At 49.7% G+C, this 20044-nt stretch overlaps 1 protein-coding gene across 3 annotated transcripts in view; it reads left to right on the top strand.

The window, feature by feature from the left end:
• The window catches only part of RFX1 (regulatory factor X1), a 46569-nt gene extending 27514 nt beyond the window's left edge, over window positions 1-19055 (top strand). For 2 of the 3 annotated variants that reach the window (XM_056570268.1, XM_056570271.1), the window contains 5 exons: window positions 448-597; window positions 8697-8905; window positions 8986-9139; window positions 16849-16894; window positions 17846-19054. In XM_056570268.1, the coding sequence (XP_056426243.1) occupies window positions 448-597; window positions 8697-8905; window positions 8986-9139; window positions 16849-16894; window positions 17846-18015 (729 nt within the window). In that variant the 3' untranslated portion in view covers window positions 18016-19054. Of the gene's footprint in view, window positions 1-447; window positions 598-8696; window positions 8906-8985; window positions 9140-16848; window positions 16895-17845 lie in introns of all 3 variants that reach the window. The other variant, XM_056570270.1, reaches the window with a different exon arrangement.
• Window positions 19056-20044: the final 989 nt, after the last annotated feature.

The raw sequence follows: 20044 nt of genomic DNA, 5'->3' as shown, positions 1-20044 counted from the left end.
CAAACCTCTATTAGAAAAAGGGGTTAATTCACATTTATTACTATTTTTTTTTTTATATTTTTTTCCTTTTTTTATGGTGACTTACTTGCAATATTTTAGGTTGCATACACTGATTAATGCTGTGCACACAGTATTGATCAGTGTCATCGGCGCTCAGTTAGTACAGACTGCCTGCAATAACGGAGCGCCGATCGGACAGAAAGGAGGGCAAGTGACCTCCATCTATGCTCTCAGCTGATCAGGAACCTCCGATTTTGCTGCTGTAGTCCCAATCAGCTCCCTGAGCTAGTAAGAAAAGATATTTACCGCATTTAGCTCCTGAACGTGCTTCATATGGTAGAAGCTTAAGATTACATATTCTAAATGTTGACTCGTTGGTATGGGCAAAAATGAAAAAAAAAAAAAAAATGTGCAATAGATTCTCACATCCGTCTCCGGTTCCACTAGGTTGGTGCTGCAAGTGCCTTTGCCCAGACGTTACGCCGCTATACATCACTAAATCACCTGGCACAGGCAGCTCGGGCTGTGCTGCAGAATACCGCCCAGATCAACCAGATGCTCAGCGACCTCAACAGGGTAGATTTCACCAACGTACAAGTAAGTGGGATGCCTCCAACGTTTATTTTACCATTATTGACAAGATATTGGAAGGTCTAGGGCAGTGGTGTCCAGCATGCTGGGAGTTGTAGTTTTGCAACATCTTGGAGGTCTACAGTTTGGAGACCACTGGTCTAGGGCAGTGTTTTTCACACTGTGTGTCTCCAGCTGCTGCAAAACTACAACTCCCAGCATGCTGGGAGTTGTAGTTTTGCAACAGCTGGAGGCTCACTGTTTGAAAACCACTTGTTTGAAGAGTACCTCTCATGATCTTGTTAAATGTTATAATCCTCCCAGTTCACTGCCCCCCATCATGATAAACCACCTCCTGCCTTTAATTTTATTATTTTTTCGTTTTCCACCTTGATATTGCTCTGTATTTTCTGCACAGTCTGTCAGATTCAGACTGGGAAGGGGCGTTCCCCAGCAGGCTGTGACATCATCTGAAGCCATACAGGGGAGAACTTCCTCTCTCACTCTGCTACACACAGCCCAGAGCAGTCTAGTATGAGATGAGCTATGATTGGTTAAGGCTGAACACCCCCCCCCCCTTGGCATTTCCTGATTTTGGACCTCTGCCAGGCCAGCAGGAGTCCAAAGTATGTGCTAAAGATAGGGGGAAATATGCTCTGGACAAGTAGAGAGACACCTAGTGGCTTTTTTTTTTTTTTTAAACACAAATAAAACATAGAATTTTTTTTTTTTAAACAAAGTACATTAGAATTTTTTTTATTTACCATAAGGAGAGCAATAGTTTTAATGAGAGGGCCCATTTAATGTATGTCTATAGGGGTTGGATTTACTGCGGATATCTCCACTGCAGGACAACCCGCACTCAACTGTGCCGATTTATCGTGTGGATTTTGGCGCAGATTTTTCTACAAGAGATTCGGACAGCTAATGTAAAATAAATTAATAAAACATGCAAACTCACCTTTTGCGCCTCTCATGCTGAGGCACTTTCATGGCCTCCAATTCCCTCCTCCCCAAGGCAGTTCTTGTACTTTTTAGCTCAGGGGATGATGTGAACACTAAAGCCTGTGACTGGCCGCCATGGTCACATGTGGACATGTCAATGGAAGGGACATGGGGGGGGGGGGGGGGGGGGCGGCGGAAGCCATGCCACAGCAGCAGCAAAAAGACAGGATAGTAGATACATTTCTGATTTTGTAGCAGATGCGCAGCTATTTTCACAGTAACATCCAGAACCTAAGGATTTGTTCTCCGATTTTTTTTAGTTCAGTTAAGCCATGGTGCAAATTTTGCTGAATTTCTGTTTGGACAACACATTGGCAGAATATGCCGGCGCTCGGAAATGCATCATCTATATAGACGGCAATGCAATTCCAAGCAGATTCCTCCAAAATAATTGACATGTTCATTCTTGTAGCGGAGACAGGAATCTGAATTTCTGCGCTGGAAACATCTACCACTGAAATTCTGCCGTGTGCAGTGGAATCTCATTGATGACAATAGGACTCTGCTGTAACATAATTTACGAGTGGAATCTTTCCACTGGATTCAAATTTTGTCATGTGAACATCGCCTTAAATGGATACTCTGGTGGGAATTTTTTTTTTTTTTTTTTTTTTTTTAAATGAACTAGTGCCAGGAAGTTACACAGGATTGTAAATTACTTCTATATAAAAATCTTAATCCTTCCAGTACTTATCAGCTGCTGTATACTACAGAGGAAGTTGTGTAGTTCTCTCCAGTCTGACCACAGTGCTCTCTGCTGACACCTCTGTCCGTTTCAGGAACTGTCCAGAGCAGGAGAGGTTGTTTGCTATGGGAAATTGTTCCTGACATAGAGGTGTCAGCAGAGAGAACTCTTAAAAAGGAGATTTTTGTTTACTTACCGTAAAATCTCTCTCGAAGGATCCATTGGGGGACACAGACTGTGGGGTGTATGCTGTTGTCTCTAGGAGGTGTGACACTAAGGTAATAAAAAAAGTTGGCTCCTCCCAGCAGGATATACCCGCCTTCAGGCTCTGAGCTAATCAGTTTAAGTTCCAGAACAATAGGAGGAGACCAACAGGTCAAAGAAAAACCCAAAACTGTCCGAGAACCAGAAGAAAAAACATAACTGAACACACCCTCGGACAGAGAACCAAAGGAAAATCCCAAAAAGGGTGGGAGCCGTGTCCCCCAATGGATCCTTCGAGAAAGAAATTTTACGGTAAGTAAACAAAATTCTCCTTTTCTCTATCGGCTCCATTGTGGGACACAGACCGTGCGACGTACCAGAGCCGTCCCTTGGGTGGGCAGATAAGCAGTTAGGCAGACGGCCGATCCACTGCCGCCTGCAACACCTTACGACCCAGACTAGCATCAGCCGATGCGAAAGTATGAACTTTAAAACCTCGAAGTGTGCAAAGACGACCAGGTAGCCGCCTTGCAAATCTGTGAGGCCGAGGCTCTATTCTGGAGAGCCCAGGATGCCCCAACAGAACGGGTAGAATGAGCCACAACCCTGAAAGGAGGAATCTTCCCCTTACAGCGATAGGCTTCCAAAATGGCGTACCGAATCCACCGAGAAATAGTGGCCTTGGAAGCAGGTAGTCCCTTGCGACGACCTTCCGTAAGGACGAAAAAGGAATCACACTGACGAAACGAAGAAGTGATGGAGAGATGAGACCGAACAGCGCTCCTTAGCATGAGCAGGAGCAGGACAAAAGGACGGGAGGACAATGTCCTCATTGAGATGAAAGGCCGAGACCACCTTTGGCAAAAAGGAAGGATCTGGCCAAAAAACAACCTTGTCCTGGTGGATCACCAGAAACTGAGAACGGCAGGAAAGAGCTGCCAATTCAGACACCCACCGGATGGAGGTGATAACAAGAAACGCCACTTTCCAAGAAAGGAGGCGGAGACACACCTCTAAGGGGATCAAAGGGTGCACCCTGGGGGGCATTCAGAACCAAATTTAAGTCCCAAGGGGGAGAGGGTGACCGATAAGGAGGAACAGCGTGTGCCACTCCTTGAAGGAAGGTCCGGACATGAGAATTACAATCCAGGGGCCGCTGGAAAAGAACAGCAAGGGCCAAAACCTGACCTTTAAGTGAACTGAGAAACAACCCCAGTTCCAACCCTGACTGCAAAAAGGAGAGAAGACGGGGAACCGAGAAGGTTACCGGGGAGAAGTCCTGAGCTTCACACCAACGAAAATAAGACCGGCAAGTACGGTGGTAAATTCTTGCGGAAGAGGGCTTACGAGCCTAGAGCATGGTGTGAATGAGTTGGGAAGAGAACCCGCGGGCCCTCAAAACCGCGGTCTCAACCCCCACGCCGTCAAATGCAGCGACTGTAAATTGGGGTGGCAAAGAGGACCCTGAGAGAGCAGGTCCGGGCGGAGCAGAAGGCGCAGAGGAATGTCGTCCAGGAGCCTGATTACGTCGGCATACCACGACCTTCGGGGCCAATCTGGAGCTACCAGAATGATGGGGACGTCCTCTGCCTTGAGCTTCCTCAGCACCCTGGGAAGGAGCAGAAGAGGAGGGAACAGATAGGGTAAGGCAAACCCCGCCCAAGGAATCACTAGGGCGTCCACGGCCAGAGCCTGAGGGTCCCGGGACTTGGACACAAAAGGAAGGATCTTCCGATTGTGCCGGGACGCGAAGAGGTCCACGTCCGGAATGCCCCAGAGGTCGCAGAGCTGCACGAAGACCTCCGGATGTAGAGACCACTCGCCGGAGTCGGGTGAGGACCGACTGAGGAAGTCCGCTTCCCAGTTGAGCACTCCCGGAATGTGAATAGCCGAAATGGCCGGAACCTTGCTCTCCGCCCAGGTGAGAATCTTGGTCACCTCGGCCATGGCTGCCGAGCTGCGAGTGCCGCCCTGTCGATTTATGTACGCCACGGCCGTGGCGTTGTCCGACTGGACGGGACTGAAGACAGGACTCCCAATGAAGAAGACTAAGAAGAATCACCCGTAATTCCAATATGTTTATTGGAAGAAAGGTCTCCTGGGGAGACCAGAGTCCCTGAACCGTCCAATCCCTGAACATGCCGCCCCAGCCCGACGTAACAACCTGCCAGTGAAGGGGAAGAAATGACCGCCCTTGGAGAAGAAGGGGGAGCGGAGCCACCAGAGCAGAGACTGACTGACCCTGCGAGGGAGAACAATCTGACGATCGAGGGACAGAGGTGACCTGTTCCATCGAGAGAGAATCGCCAGTTGAAGGGGGCGGTAATGAAACTGGGCACAGGGTACGGTCTCCATAGTTGCCACCATCCGACCCAGGACTTCCATACAAGTGGGGATAGAGACTGAGACCTGGGTCCAAAGGGAGCGGACCTCCGACCGAAGTGCCAGACGTTTGTCCGGCGGAAGACAAATTCGGGCAGAGGCCATGTCGAATCGAAGTCCCAGGAAGGTTAGAGACTGGGTAGGACGGAGGACTGACTTGTCCCGGTTGACCATCCACCCGAAGCGAGTCAGAGTGTGAAGAGGGACGTTCAGATTCTCCAGAGTCTGGGCTCTGGTTGGAGCCTTGATGAGAAGGTCGTCCAGATAGGGTATCACAGAGATTCCCCTCGACCGTAACATGCCCATCACTGGCACAAGGATCTTTGTAATGACGCGAGGAGCCGTGGCTAGACCGAAGGGGAGGGCTAAGAATTGAAAGTGTGCCTCCGGAACCGCAAAGCGGAGGTACCGATGATGGCCTGGGAATATTGGCACATGGAGGTAGGCAAGGCATCCTTGATGTCCACCGATGAAAGGAGCTCCCCTTGTTCCAGGGACACCACCACCGAACGAAGAGATTCCATTCGGAAGTAGCGGATGAGAAGGTGACAGTTGAGACACTTGAGGTCTAGGATTGGTCGCACAGAACCGTCCTTCTTGGGGACCACAAAAAGATTTGAATAGAAACCCCGAAAACGTTCCCCTGGAGGAACGGGAACGATAACCCCTGGAGAAGCAGAGACTGGAGAGCCGCTCGAAATTGCTTCGCCAGAAGAGGAGACCGGGGGCCCGGAATCGAAAAAAGCGACCCCTCGGAAGGGAGGCAAATTCGATTCAGTAACCGTTGGACACCACGTCCCGGACCCAAGAGTCCTGAATGTGTGAGGTCCAGATGTCTCGAAAAAGCAAGAGATGACCTCCCACCCAACAAGAAACCGCGGGTGGGGGCCTCCCTTCATGCAGAAGTGGGTTTGAGGTTGCCTGATTTGGGCACAAAGCGGCCGGACCGGTTGGAGTCCGACTTCCAAGACGGGTGAGCCCGGAGCGAGGGAGCCTTCTTGTCCCGCGAGGGCGCCTGCCCGGACCCTTTGCTGGAGCCAGAAGTCCGAAAGGACCGAAAGGAAAAGGACTTCCTTTGGGAAGTAGGGCGAGCCTTATTTTGAGGTAACAAGGAACTCTTACCTCCCGATGCCTCAGAGATAATCTCATCAAGGCGTTTGCCAAAAAGACGGCAACCCGTAAAAGGGAAACTCAGTGAGAGACCTTTTGGAAGCGGCATCCGCATTCCAAGCTTTAAGCCACATAGAGCGGCGGAGAGCCGCTAAGTGACCCACAGCAAAGGCAGAACAACGGGCTGACTGCATGGAAGCCACGCACAGGAAGTCCCCAGCTTTAGAGCATTGGAGAGCCAGAGCAGATAGATCCTCTGGGGGGGATCCCGCTAAGATACCCTGATGGAGCTTTTGGCACCACTCCGCCAGGGCCTTGGACACCCATGTCGAGGCGAAGATGGGAAGAAGAGAAGAGCCAGCTGCTTCAGAAGCAAACTTCGCTAAGGATTCTACATTCTTGTCCGTGGGATCCTTGAAGGCAGTGGCATCTGCCAGAGGCAGTGTAGTCGCCTTAGAGATCCGGGAGATTGGTGGATCCACTGAGGGAGGGGAAACCACCTTAGCGACAAAGTCCTTGTCAAATGATAACGTTCTTGAATTGTCTTGATTCCCGGGAACCTCTTGTCTGGATATTTCCATGCAGATTCCAGAATGTAGTCAAAGTCAGCGTGAGAGCTGAACCTTTTGAGGTGCTGGCTTAGCACTATGAAAGGATACTCCTGGATTGACATCCGAAGATCCTGGGTCCTCTAAGTGAAGGCTGTCACCAATGAGTTCACCGTTGCAATTGAGTCCGAGCGGTCCTCTGAGTCAGATGCCGGCTCGGAAGCCTCGTCCACCAGTTCACCAGGGGAATGTGAATGAGTAGAGGCAGTCCTGGAGGGGGGCGACCCTGACCGGGTACGCGGCTCTGGCGTGGCAGAGCGGCGACTCAGAGAACGTCCTCCGGAGGAGCGACGTTTGTGCCCAGATGACAGGGGGGCGGGACCCACGAGGGGAACGCTCACGTCTATCTGAATACTAAATGGAAGAGTCAGACGAGGCACCCCTAGTACGCTTGTGAGAGCTTGAAGTATGAAGGGATGAGGAGCGGGCCCTCTCAGAGGTCCTGCGCAGGGAAGACCCCTTCAAGGCGGACACCACTTCTCGGGAGGCATCAGCCACTGGGAGACTTGGATCAAGTCAGCCATATACTGGGTCAGGGAAGAAACCCAGGCTGGTGGAGCGGCTGAACCCACCGGGACCGAAGGGGCAGCAGGGGGTACCAGGGGGTCTGGGGGAGCAGTGGAGCAGGCAGGGCAAGTGGGCTCAGCAGAGCCAGACATCTTGGTATTACAGTGCTTACAGACAAAATAAGTCACTAAAGTTCCAGGTTTCTATTTAGAGGGAGGAACAGCTCTGGGTACGGACATAATGTGGGAAAAGGAGACAGGAACTTTCTCACCCTAGTCTGTGTCCCCTGTCGGCTGCAGTGAGGAGAACTCGCTCCGTGCAGCTAGAGTGAATGAACAGGCCAGCCAATAGGAAGAGAGGGGCGTGCCTGAAGCAAGGCACTAAGTAACTGACCCCTTCTCACTGAAAATCGCGCCCACGGCGCTGATTGGAGGCTGCTTCGCGCCTCTGAGAGCTCCCAGCCCTGTGGGCGGAGCTACAGACCGGCCGAGAAGAACTGTCATGGCGCCCGCACCTTGTCCCAAGCGCACATGTCAGCCGCATATGCGCACGGGGGAATAGAGCGGGCGGCCTAAAGTAAGTAAGTAAGCTGGCTCGCAGCAGCGCCGCGGCTGTCAGCCGCGAATAAGGCGCTGCCGGCAAAGCGAAAGCAAGCCGGCGCTGAGAGCGCCCGGCCCGAAACAGCGCTGCGGCTGACAGCCACATATAAGGCGCTGTGGACGTAGTTGCACCAAACACACACACACACACAACATAACGTTAAGTGCCCCATATTACATGCCCCCTCAGGTGCCACTGCTCCCCCAAAATAAAGTGCAGCCCCTGTATAAGCCAGCCCCATAACCTGAAGGTGGGCCAAAGATTGCGAGAGATTGCGAGTCCGTACCTATGGAGAAAAAGGGGGGGGGGGGGGGGGGGGGAGGGTACTTACATCAGTCAGAAGAACTTACCTAATGGAGTCTTCAGTCAGCTTTAGTTACCTGCATCACGCCTGGCTGCTATGCGCGAGCGAGGCGAGCAGTGAAATAGGGGGACCCGGACCCATGAAGTACCAACCCAGGCGCTGACCATTGGCGAGGGGGGGGGGGGGTGAACAGCACATATACGCAATGTCTGTGCCCCCTTACTCGCAATGGGGAAACAGGGAACCGGAGTCCCTGAGTCCAGACCTGAAAACAGAAAAGGAAAAAGGAATAAACACACATCCCCATACTAGGAAAATAAAAAATCAGAAGACCTGGTCTGGAGAAATCCAGACCATGTCCACCTCCTTCAGACACAAAACTTAAACTGACTAGTTCAGAGGGTGAAGGCGGGTATATCCTGCTGGGAGGAGCCGACTTTTTTATTACCAGAGTGTCACACCTCCTAGAGACAGCAAGATACACCCACGGTCTGTCCCCCAGTGGAGAAAATAACTTCCTCTGTAGCATGCAGCAGCTGATAAGTACTGGTAGAAGGATAAAAAAAAAATTTAAATAGAAGTAATTTACAAATTTTTCTTTTCTGGCACCAGTTCCTAAAAAAATAAATGTTCCACTGGAGTACCCCTTTAAAGTCTGCCTGTGACTTAAAACAGTGAGATGTCGCTATTGTCATGACCGTGTCTTCTGTTCCTCCTGCAGGAGCAGGCCTCATGGGTGTGCCGCTGTGCTGACCGGGTAGTCCAGCGTCTGGAGCAGGATTTTAAGTTAACCCTTCAGCAGCAGAGCTCCCTCGAGCAGTGGGCAGTGTGGTTGGACGGTGTTGTCTCCCAGGTTCTGAAGCCTTATCAGGGCAATCCCGGATTTTCAAAGGCTGCAAAACTGTTCCTACTAAAATGGTCCTTCTACAGGTGGGCTAGACATATGTAGGATGATGGGCAGCTGCAGGGGACATGATTGATTATGACAAAGGTTTTGCTTTTCTCCTCAGCTCCATGGTGATTCGGGACCTTACCCTGCGTAGTGCCGCCAGCTTTGGTTCCTTTCATCTGATTCGCCTCCTATATGACGAGTACATGTACTACCTAATAGAGCACCGTGTAGCCCAGGCCCGTGGAGAGACTCCCATTGCTGTCATGGGAGAGGTGAGTTGTACAGAGATAAACGGTCTATGTCAATGTTTCCCAACCAGGGTACCTCCAGCTGTTGCAAAACTACAACTCCCAGCATGCTCGGACAGCCAAAGGCTGTCCGAGCATGCTGGGAGTTGTAGTTTTGCAACAGCCGGAAGCACCATGGTTGGGAAACACTGGTCTGTGTGTTATGGGATAGTCAGTAATGTATAGTGGAGTGTGCATGTCCAGCGTATGGTCCACACACGTCTACGTAACTCATACACTGTGACCTGTATTTCTTAAGGGGTTATTCAGGAATAGAAAAACAGAGCTAATTTCTTTAAAAAAAAAAAAAAACAGCTCCACATCTGTCCCCAGGTTGTGTGTGGTATTACAACTTGGCTCCATTCACTTAAATAGAACAGAGTTGCAGAACCCAAACTGGAGACAGACTAGTAGCTGTTTTTGAAAGAAAATAGCTCAATTTTTCTATTCCAGGATAACTCCTTTAAAGGAGTAATCTGGTGCAGACTACTCATGCTCCGTCCTGCCCGGGCTGCAAAAAAAAATTAAAATAAACCATCACTTACCTTCCTGGGTTCCCGCGGAGCGCCACTACAGCTGCTCGGTCCTCCGGTCCATCGAAATCCGCTCGTGTGAACATACCCTAAGAGCTAATGGGACAGGTTGCACTTTTAAATCAGTGTTTCCCAACCAGGGTGCCCCCAAGCTGTTGCAAAACTACAACTCCCAGCATGCCAGGAGTTGTAGTTTTGCAACAGCTGGAGGCACATTGGTTGGAAAACATTGTTTTAAATGGAAGAAGCCTGAGACCTTAGAGTCACAGGCGCTGCCACCACCATTGTGGTTTAATCAGAGAAGCCTTTCAGTGATGTCAACTGGCTGAATACCATCTTCACCATCATACAATCCCAAGAGCTCTCAACATTTTGGGTTATTGGTTGATCAAAAGTTTTGGGCAGTACATTTTAAAATAGTCCTTAAGCTTCCCTAAAGGATTCATGCTAAATCCCCACATGTTGTGCTGCTGAATGGAAATGTAAGCGAAGTGTCAGTTTTGTAGTAAACCTTTTTTGCCTTAGTTCCTTCAGCAGCACAAGGATTCCCCCCCTTATTCTTTAGTTGTTACTTGATAATAACAGGATGGGGGGGGGGGGATGCAGCTGGGGGCTCTTTATATTATCTATTAAAATGCTACCTGTCCTATCGGCAAATTTCCCCACAGGTTGTGCTGCTGAAGGAACTAAGGGAAACAAGGTTGACCACAAAACAGATATATGTTCATTTCTAAGTCCCCTCTTTGGGTCCACACTGCATTCCTGACCCAGTTAACCATATCTGTCGACATGCAGCCACAAAACAGGATGTTGGTGTATACTGTTACCAGGTGCAGAGGACCCCATTCACTTCTATGGCCGCACGTAATCACCTAGTGGCTGTTTTAGGGATGTATCCGCTATTTCAAGCGGACTCAAAAAAACTGGCTCTCTCTATCGGCTCTATTGGGGGACACAGACCATGGGTGCATGCTGCTGTCACTAGGAGGCTCGACACTGTGGCAACAAGAGAAGTCGGCTCCTCCCAGCAGGATATACCCGCCCACAGGCACCTGAGGTAATCAGTTTTAGCTTAGTGTCTTAAGGAGGTGGACATGGTCTGGAGTTCTCTCCAGACCAGGTCTTATGTTTTATTATTTTCCTAGTTAGGGATGTGTTAGTTTTTTATTCCTTTTTCTTTCATGTTTTCAGGTGGGGATTCAGGAACTGCGGCTCACTGTCTCCCCATTGCGATTGAGGGGGCACAGACATTGCGTATATGTGCTGTTAACCCCCTCTCGCCAACGGTCAGCGCCTGGGGTTGTACCTCATGGGTCCGGGTCCCCCTATTTCCCTGCTTGCCTCGCTCGCACATGGTAGCTCGGCGGGATGCAGGTGACAGAAAGCAGACTGTAGACCTCACAGAAGACTTCATTAGGTAAGTTCTTCTGACTGAGGTGAGTATATTCCCTTTCTCCTAGGTACAGCCTTGCAACCTCTGGAGACCCTCACTTTTTGCCCACTTTTTCTCAGGGGCTGGCCTGGACAGGGGTTTTTTCTATATTTATTGCTGGGGTGAGCAGGAGCATTTTTGGACTGGGGCACAGCTTTATTCATATTTTTCACTTTCATGAACGAAATGTGTGTGTGGTGTGTGTGTTTCTTTAAGTGGCTGACAGCCGCAGCGTTTTTACTATGCGGGCGTATGAAACGCCGGCTTACTTTTGCTTTCGGCAGCAGTCGGCTGACAGTGCGCTCGGGGAGAGGAGCGGGCGTGGGTTCCATTACTGACCTTGTCAGAAGCTGAGTGCGCTATAGCTCGGCCCCCTCTGTCGGGGCTTCTAAGAGGCAGGAATTAGCCTCCAATCAGCGCTGTGCGCGCGTTTGTGAGAGGCAGGTGCCAATCAGCAGTGCCCCTGCTCCTGGCCCTCCCCTCTTTTGCTATTGGCCGGCATTTCTCCACTAGAACGGAGTTCTCCTCACAGCGGCTGCCCTAGGGTCACAGACTTGGGCTGCACAGACAACTGGAGCGTTAGTTCATCACTTTGTCTGTAAAAGCTGTAATTCCAAAATGCCTGGTTCTGCTGAACCCATTTGCTCCCTCTAAACAGTTAACTGGAGTGTTAGCCACTCATTACATGTGTAAAAGCTGTATCTCAAAAATGTCTGGTTCTGCTGAACCACTTGTTCTGCCTGCTCCCCCAGACCCCCCTGCTATTCTACCCCGGTTGTCTACCAGACCCGGTGGGTTCGGCCGCCCCTCCAGCCTGCGTTCTCTCCCTCCCCCAGTCTATATCAGACTTGGCTCAGGTCTCCCGGTATGTGGTGACTGCATTGGAGAGGCCCTCCCGGCCTTCCGGAGGGTCCCACTTTCCCCCTATACTGATGCTCTCGTAGCGTCATGGGGGTGTTTTTCATCGGACTCATCCTCAGAGTCTTCTGGCAGGCACGGACGCTTCCCTCACAGGCATCGCTCCGTTACTCTGCCCTGTAGCAAGCGTCGCTCCCCTAGAGGACGCTCCCATGGTCGTCGCTCTGGCTCTCCAGACCCGCGTACCTGGTCAGTCTCCCCCTCTTCAGGGCCACCTCACACATTTCCATTCACCTGGAGAACTTGTGGATGCAGTTTCCGATTCGGCCTCTGATTCAGAGGACCACACGGATATGTCGGACATGGTGCACTCATTGGTCTCGACCAAAAGAGACACCTTCCATCTAGAGGACCCAGGAACTTCAGACGTGGCTCCAGAAATTTCCTTTAATCGTGCCCAACCTCCAGGGCTGCCTCACCTCGTTCCCATTCACCCGGAGAACTTGTGGATGAGGTTTCTGATTCGGCCTCCGACTCAGAGGACCACACAGATATGGCTGAAGTGGTGTACTCATTGGTTTCGGCCATAAAAGACCCCTTCCAGCTAAGGACCCAGGAACTTCAGACGTGGTCCAGAAGTTTCCTCTCATCGTGCCCGACCTCTTCCAGGGCTGCCTCACCTCGTTCCCATTCACATGGAGAACTTGCGGATGAGGTTTCTTATTCGGCCTCCCACTTAAAGGAACACACGGATGCCTGATGTGGTGTACTCATTGGTTTCGGCCATAAGATACACCTTGCATCTAAAGGAGCCAGGAACTTCGGACGTGGCTCCAGAAGTCTCCTTTTCTTCGTGCCCGACCGTCGCCCAAGACCTTCAGCTCTCACGCTGAATTTTACGCCCTGCTGGTATCCGCCTGGGGGGCACCCTGACAAGAAGTTTCAGGAAACATAAAAGGTTCAAGCATGGTATCCCTTTGCCAAGGACCTCATTGCTCGGTAGACCTCCTCTCCAACTGTGGATCTGCCGGTCTCCCGCCTCTCTACGGCGCCTACCGGGCCTTTGGCTGATGCGGCTGCCTTCAAGATCCAGCCGACATGAAGGTGGAGACTTTGGCAAACTTTGCCTATGAGACAGCAGGATCTTCCTGCTTTTGCTTCGGTCTGGGGGTCAAGGGCCCTTTCAGTATGGTCTCCCATCTCCGCCAGGGTAGTCTTCAAGATCCCTCTGGAGGATTTATTTAATCTAGCTCCCTATGCTCCACAGCTGGAGATTTTCGGTTCCATGCGCAGCCACTGTGCTGCCTTTGCCACAAGCTACCTGGTAGCCACCATCCCTCCATGTGGCTTAAAGCCTGGAATGTGGACGCCGCCTTCAGGAAGTGAGGCGTCGGTCGGAAGAGAGTTCTTTTTTACCTCTGGATATGGCTCACAGAACCGCTTTCCGTCGTAAGTCCTCCTTCAGGTTCTGCAGACCTTTGGTGCCACCACAGGGTACCAACAAAGGGTCCAGCCGGGCGTCTTCACGGGAAGAGGGCTCCCTCCTTCCGGACCTGTCCCTCCTGGAGGTCGGCTATCCGTTCAGGCCAATCGGCTGACTCTCTTATCAAGAGTCCAATGACTTCGGCACCCTGTTCCAGTTTCCATTCGCTTTTGCATGGATGTCCTGGGTCGGTTAGCGGCGGCCGTGGAGGCCATGCCATTTGCCCAGTTTAATCACTGTCCTCTTCAATTGGTGATTCTCTTCCGGTGGGACAGGTCTCCATTGTCACTCGACAGTCTTTTCTCTTCCGGTGGGACAGGTCTCCTTTGTCACTCGACAGTCTTGTCGGTCCCTTCTATGGTGGCTTCGTTTCCCCCCTGCTTTTTCGGGGGCGCTCCTTCCTGCTCCTCCCTGTCAGTCTGTCGGGCTGGGGAGGTGTTTTCAAGGATCGGCCGGTCTGGGGCCTTGATCCCTCGAGAAGCCCTTTTCCCCTTCAACATGTTGGGGCCTAGGGCAATCCTTTCTTTGCTTTCTTCTTGGGAAATTCCCTTCTGGGCGGAACTCAGGTTTCCGGCCATCTCAGCGCTTTTCATTCCGGGTGTCTGGGATGTGGTCTTTCTCAGCCGGTCCTCAGCCGTCCAAGGCGAGTGGTCCCTACAACCGGAGGTGTTTGCAGTGATCTGCAACCTCTGGGGCGCTCCACGCGTGGACCTCTGCATGTCCCGCCACAACAGAGCGTTCCTCTTTCTTGGTTGGGCTTTGCCCTACCTTATCTGTTTATTGGTCGGGCTTTGCCCTACCTTATCCGTTTCCTCCCCTTCCTCTCTTTTCGGGGTCCTGAGGAAACTCGCAGCAGAGGGCGTTCCCGCCATTCTCGTGGCCCAGACTGGCGTGGTACGTTGTCGTGGTCAGGCTCCTGTACTACTTACCTCTGCACCTTCCCTATCGTCCAGACCTCCTATATCAGGTCTCCTGTGCCACCCCTATTTACCGTCTCTACTTTTGACGGCGTGGCGGTTGAGACAACGGTTCTGAGGACCCGCAGTTTCTCTTCCCAAGTGGTTCACACCATGCTGAGGGCTCACAAGCCTTCCTCTGCAAAGATTTACCACCATACCTGGCGGTCTTATTTCTGTTGGTGTGAAACTCAGCCTTTTTCTCCGGTCGTGGTTGGCTTTCAGGTCCCTTAGGGGTCAAAGGTTCGGACGTTTCCATTCTTTTTCAACGTTCTTTGGCGTTCAATCATCATGTCCAAACCTAGTTCAGGGAGTGGCACAAGCTGCCCCACCTCATCAGTCCCCTTTTTTCGGACTTATCTCTGTCACTCTTTCCTTTCGGCAGTGTGACCCCCTTTTTTGTTTTTCCGGAAGGTCGTTGTATAGGACAACCTGCTTCTACGACCACCATTTTCCGGTGGATCCGGTCTGCTCTTTTTGGGAGCTTACCGCTGCAAGGGGAAGATCCCACCCTTCAGGGGTTTGGCTCATTCCACCCGTTTTTCGGGGCATCCTGGGCCTTCCACTACGTGGCTTCGGCCTTGCAGTTCTGTAAGGCGTCCGTGTGGTCATCTTTGTACACTTTCTCAAGGTGCTACCAGATTCATGCCTTTGCATCAGTTGATGCTAATCTGGGCTGTAAGATGTTGCAGACGGCGGTGGTCCAACCGTCCACCTGTCTGATTCCTTACCCACCCAAGGGACAGCTTTGGTACGTCCCATGGTCTGTGTCCCCCAATGGAGCCAATAGAGAAAAGGAGATTTTTTATGCTTACCGTAAAATCTCTTTCCCGAAGGATCCATTGGTGGACACAGCTCCCCCCTTTTTCTGGTGTTCCTATTTCAGTTATCTGTCCGAAGGTGTGTTCAGTTGCCTTTTTTTCTGATTGCTTGGACAGTTTGTGGTTTTCTCTTGACCTGTCGGTCTTCTCCTATTGCTCTGGGACTAAAACTGATTACCTCAGGTGCCTGTGGGCGGGTATACCCTGCTGGGAGGAGCAAACTTCTCTTGTTGCCATAGTGTCGAGCTTCCTAGTGACAGCAGCCTACACCCATGGTCTATGTCCCCCAATGGATCCTGCGAGAAAGAGATTTTACGGTAAGCATAAAAAAATCTCCTTTGTGCGCTTTTGAAATGACGCATACGTCCCGAAAAGGAGTCAATAGGTTATTCCGTTCAGCTGTAGAAGTGTATGGATCATCGGCATCCGCCGTATACATCAGTAATCCCTTTATTATCGGGATGTCGACAGATACGATTAACAGTAGCAGGAACGCAGTGTGGTAACTTCCCTTACAGGGGCTGACTACGGCCATGATATGAACACCAGTGTCACTGATCGATGCTCCTACTAAGAGCGTTTAGGCTCCATTCACACTGATGTTAGTGCCCGGCGGTGTGACGGCCGTAAGAAGATAGCGGAAGAATAATCTGGGCTTGAGACGTCTTTTTCTCCCACTATCTTCCGTAAAATAATGGCAGCAATAGCAGACGTCAGAGATTCCATTCAAGTGAATGGGATCCCCTGTGCCCGTTATGCCTCCCGTTACAAAAAAAAGGCGTTAATGGCGTTCAAAGTGAGAAAATAAAAAAAAGCCCTTAAAGGGGTACTCCACTGCTCAGCGTTTGGAACAAACTGTTCCCAACGCTGGAGGCGGCAGCGCGTGAAGTCATAGCCCCGCAATGCAAGTCTATTGGAGGGGGCGCTTGCATTGAGGGGGCGGGGCTATGACGTCACAAGCTCCCTGCGCAGCTCCAGCGTTCGGAACAGTTTGTTCCAAAAGCTGAGCAGCAGAGTACCCCTTTAACGTCCGTTTGCAACGGAGCCTTTCTCATAGTATGAAAGTAGCTTACGTCATCATGGAGGCCAGGCAATACAAACAGCTAAACATCATCTGCACATCCTCTATTGGGCTATGTTCACGCGGCGGAATGTTTGGCCGGACATCTCGCAAACAGCAGAGGCCAGCAGAACATGCCGATGCTAAGACCGCCCGGGAAAGCACAGTCTCCATAGACGGCAATGCATTTCCAAACGGATTCCGCAGAAAGAATTGACATGTCTATTCTTTTTGCGGACGCCAACATTAAGATTTCCGCCGTGTGCACAGTGCAGCACAATCCTATTGAAATCAATGGGATTCTGCTGCAGCGGAATATTGCGGTAGAATTCTGCTGTGTGAACATAGTCTCACATAAAGAGATGTACTGCTGACAAAACTGGATTTTTTTTCCCCCCCCAACCTGCTAAAATAAAGTGATCAGCCGTGGAATGTGTGTACTCTGTGGTCAGGCAATAGCCGAGCCTATTATAGCTGGCACTATGCGCCTATTAAGCCAATGCTTGGAATGATAGGGAATCGATACTTCATTATGGTCTCTTGTTTTACAGTTTGCCAATACTGGGAGCTCATCGCATTCTATGGATCAAGACAAGGGTAGGTATTGCTCTGAAAACTGAATATACTTGTACAGTGTGTGTATAGGGCCAGTCACTAGCTAATAGTTTAATGGTGGTAATAGCAGAGAGTGGGGGGGCTGATCACATCTGACACTGTACAGACTCAGCTGCTAGATTGGATGACCATTCTGGGGTCCCCAGGAGATATTGGAAGATGTAAGATTACATTTTCAGCAGTCCTGAGTAGAGATGAGCGAACTTACTGTAAATTCGATTTGTCACGAACTTCTCGGCTCGGCAGTTGATGACTTATCCTGCGTAAATTAGTTCAGCTTTCCGGTGCTCCGGTGGCTGGAAAAGGTTGATACATTCCTTGGAAAGAGTCTCCTAGGACTGTATCCACCTTTTCCAGCCCACGGGAGCACCTGAAAGCTGAACTAATTCATGCAGGGTAAGTCATCAACTGCCGAGCCGAGAAGTTCGTGACGAATCGAATTTACTGTAATTTCGCTCATCTCGAGTCCTGAGTTTCTAATGCAGTGTTTTCCAACTATGGTGCCTCCGGCTAGCTGGGCATGCTGGGAGTTGTAGTTTTGCACAGCCTAGAGGCGCTTAGGTCTAGGAATCCAAACTATGGACCTCCAGCTGTTGCAAAACTACAACTCCCAGCATGCCCGGACAGCCGTTGGCTGTCCGGGCATGCTGGGAGGTGTAGTTTTGCAACAGCTGGAGGCACCCTGGTTGGGAAACACTGTTCTAAATGTATATGCTTAAAAGCCACGGATAGAGAGGAGCAAAGATACAGTATTAAATCTCAAGCATGAGCCAATGATTCAAATTCAGCATTTTGAATATTCAACTTATCTCAATCATGGGTGAATTTGATGTACATAGCAGGTTAGATTTAGGGGGTCTCAAATGCACCTGTTAGTGCCACCCCCCACTAATTGTATACAAGACATTGCACTTACATTCTTCTCACCCTCAGATGAAGAAGAGGAGGAGGATGATGAGAGCGATGAGGACATGACCCACGAGCTGCCCCTCCACTCCAATGACTCTTCCACCGCGCTGGGATCCGATTCCCTCGAACCGCCCAGCAAGTTAGCCCGGACCGACGACCAGAGCATTTTTGTCCAAGTCGCCCCCAACACCTAATAAGCTGCAGATGGGTCAGACGTGCGCCACATCCTTCACACGGTAGCATGGACAGGTCTAGGGGTCACACCTGTGAGTGCCCCAATAATGCACTAGATATATGTTCAATACCAACAAGGCAAAGGGCTCTTGTAGCTGTCTGTTCTATATGGCCGAGCACTATATGTGTATATGATTTATACACAGTAACTGCAGGTTGTGTATGTATACGTGATCCCATACATAATGCACCACTGCTGTCTGCACCCGGCCAATGTGTCTATATGTATATACATATTTTATCTATACAGAACTGGATTGTAAACAGAGGCCCGTCCTACTAAATTTTAGTATATATATTCACTGACAAGAGACCCTAAACCGTGCCAGTTGGCGAATTTTCAGTGCCATGACCGTATACCTATATATAAGCTATATAATTAAGCATTCTATGCTGCCAAAATGTATTTACGTCACTAGCTAAATTCTGTGATCTGTAAATCCAGCTTTTTCAGGCGTTGGTGGGTTAACTACAAGTCTCAGCATGCCTGCCGGCTAGACATTGTAGCTTCCACAACAGCTGAATGGCTGCAGGATACCTACCGTACCTCTTATGTAAAATCTGATTCTACTGCCTTAAAAAAATAAAATATCAGCCCACCCCCCTTTGCTCCCAGCACTGGGCATCCGACCCCCCACCCTGTCCCAGCTTGTATTCCTGTGGATAACATGACTAACTGTTAATTATATTGAATATTGTGATATTGTCGCAGTGGGACGCCCTACGTGCTCCACCCCACACCATGGCCTTACATGTCTTCTTGTTCGTCAAACCTGTGTAATCCCACTGCCTGTATACGGGGAAGAGGAGGTATTGTTATTTTGTATAAGCGATATATATATATGTCTATCTCTAAATCTTAGTTTTGTCTCGATATGACAGGAAGGGGAAGATGGTTGAGGAACCGAGGGAGACTGCAGGCAAAACAGTTTTCTAACTTTTTTGTAGTATTTCTTAAATACACAATAAAATTTTGCTGTGTTCTGTAAGTTATATGAGAGCGGTTCTATTGAAAAAGGGTCCAAAAAAATAAAGTAACAAAAATAAAGGGCAAAAGCAAAGACAAAATTTTGGGTTACTGGGGGAATCCCGACACACAAGTATTGTATTTAAATCCTAAATATTGGAAATTACTAATACCTGCATACAAAAGGTCTTGACATCTATTAACCGTATTGTCTATAGTGCCATCTGTAGGACGACACGCAGTATTGAAGCCCGATTTTGGATTCTAGACCAATCTCTTGACATTTCACTGACAATGGGGAAAACAGTGTGAAGAAACTAGAAATGTCAGAAGAAAAGTGAGGAAGCAAAGAAAAATACAAATAGTGATAAGACCAGTGGGTGTTAGCAAGGTTAGAAAGCCACCTTTAAAACAGAAGCTTTCTGCATCCTATATATGTTTGGTGCCTCATTATGCAGCAAAAAAAAATACAAAAGATGTATACCAGTCCTCTAGGGATAGCAGAAAAAGTAAAAATACAGAAGAATGCAAGAGGAAAAAGGGAAAGGAAAAAAGGCAAGAAAAAGGGAGAAGGAATAAATAGTAGAAAGAAGAGAAGGAGAGAGGGGAAAGAGGTGATGTAAGGGAGCGGATATATAAAGGATATAATGTATATAAATAACATTTATACACATCTTTGTTATTAATTTATATACATTATATCCTTTATATATCCGCTCCCTTACATCACCTCTTTCCCCTCTCTCCTTCTCTTCTTTCTACTATTTATTTCTTCTCCCTTTTCTTGCCTATTTTCCTCTTTCATTCTTTTGTATTTCTACTTTTTCTGCTATCCCTAGAGGACTGGTATACATCTTTTGTATTTTTTTGCTGCCCAGTTGTCAAAGTCTTGTGGGATTTAGACTTCCCAGTTAACCTCAGGATTGCTGCTGAGTGAGCTGCACTACTTTTATTTCTCTCTGGTGCCTCATTATGTCAGTGTTTCCTAACCAGGGTGACTCCAGCTGTTGCAAAACAACTCC

This window comes from Hyla sarda, chromosome 4, assembly GCF_029499605.1.
Source record: "Hyla sarda isolate aHylSar1 chromosome 4, aHylSar1.hap1, whole genome shotgun sequence".
In the NCBI taxonomy this organism is placed as follows: Eukaryota; Metazoa; Chordata; class Amphibia; order Anura; family Hylidae; genus Hyla; species Hyla sarda.
Note: the sequence above shows the minus strand (reverse complement) of the source record. Positions and strands in the feature narration are given on the sequence as shown.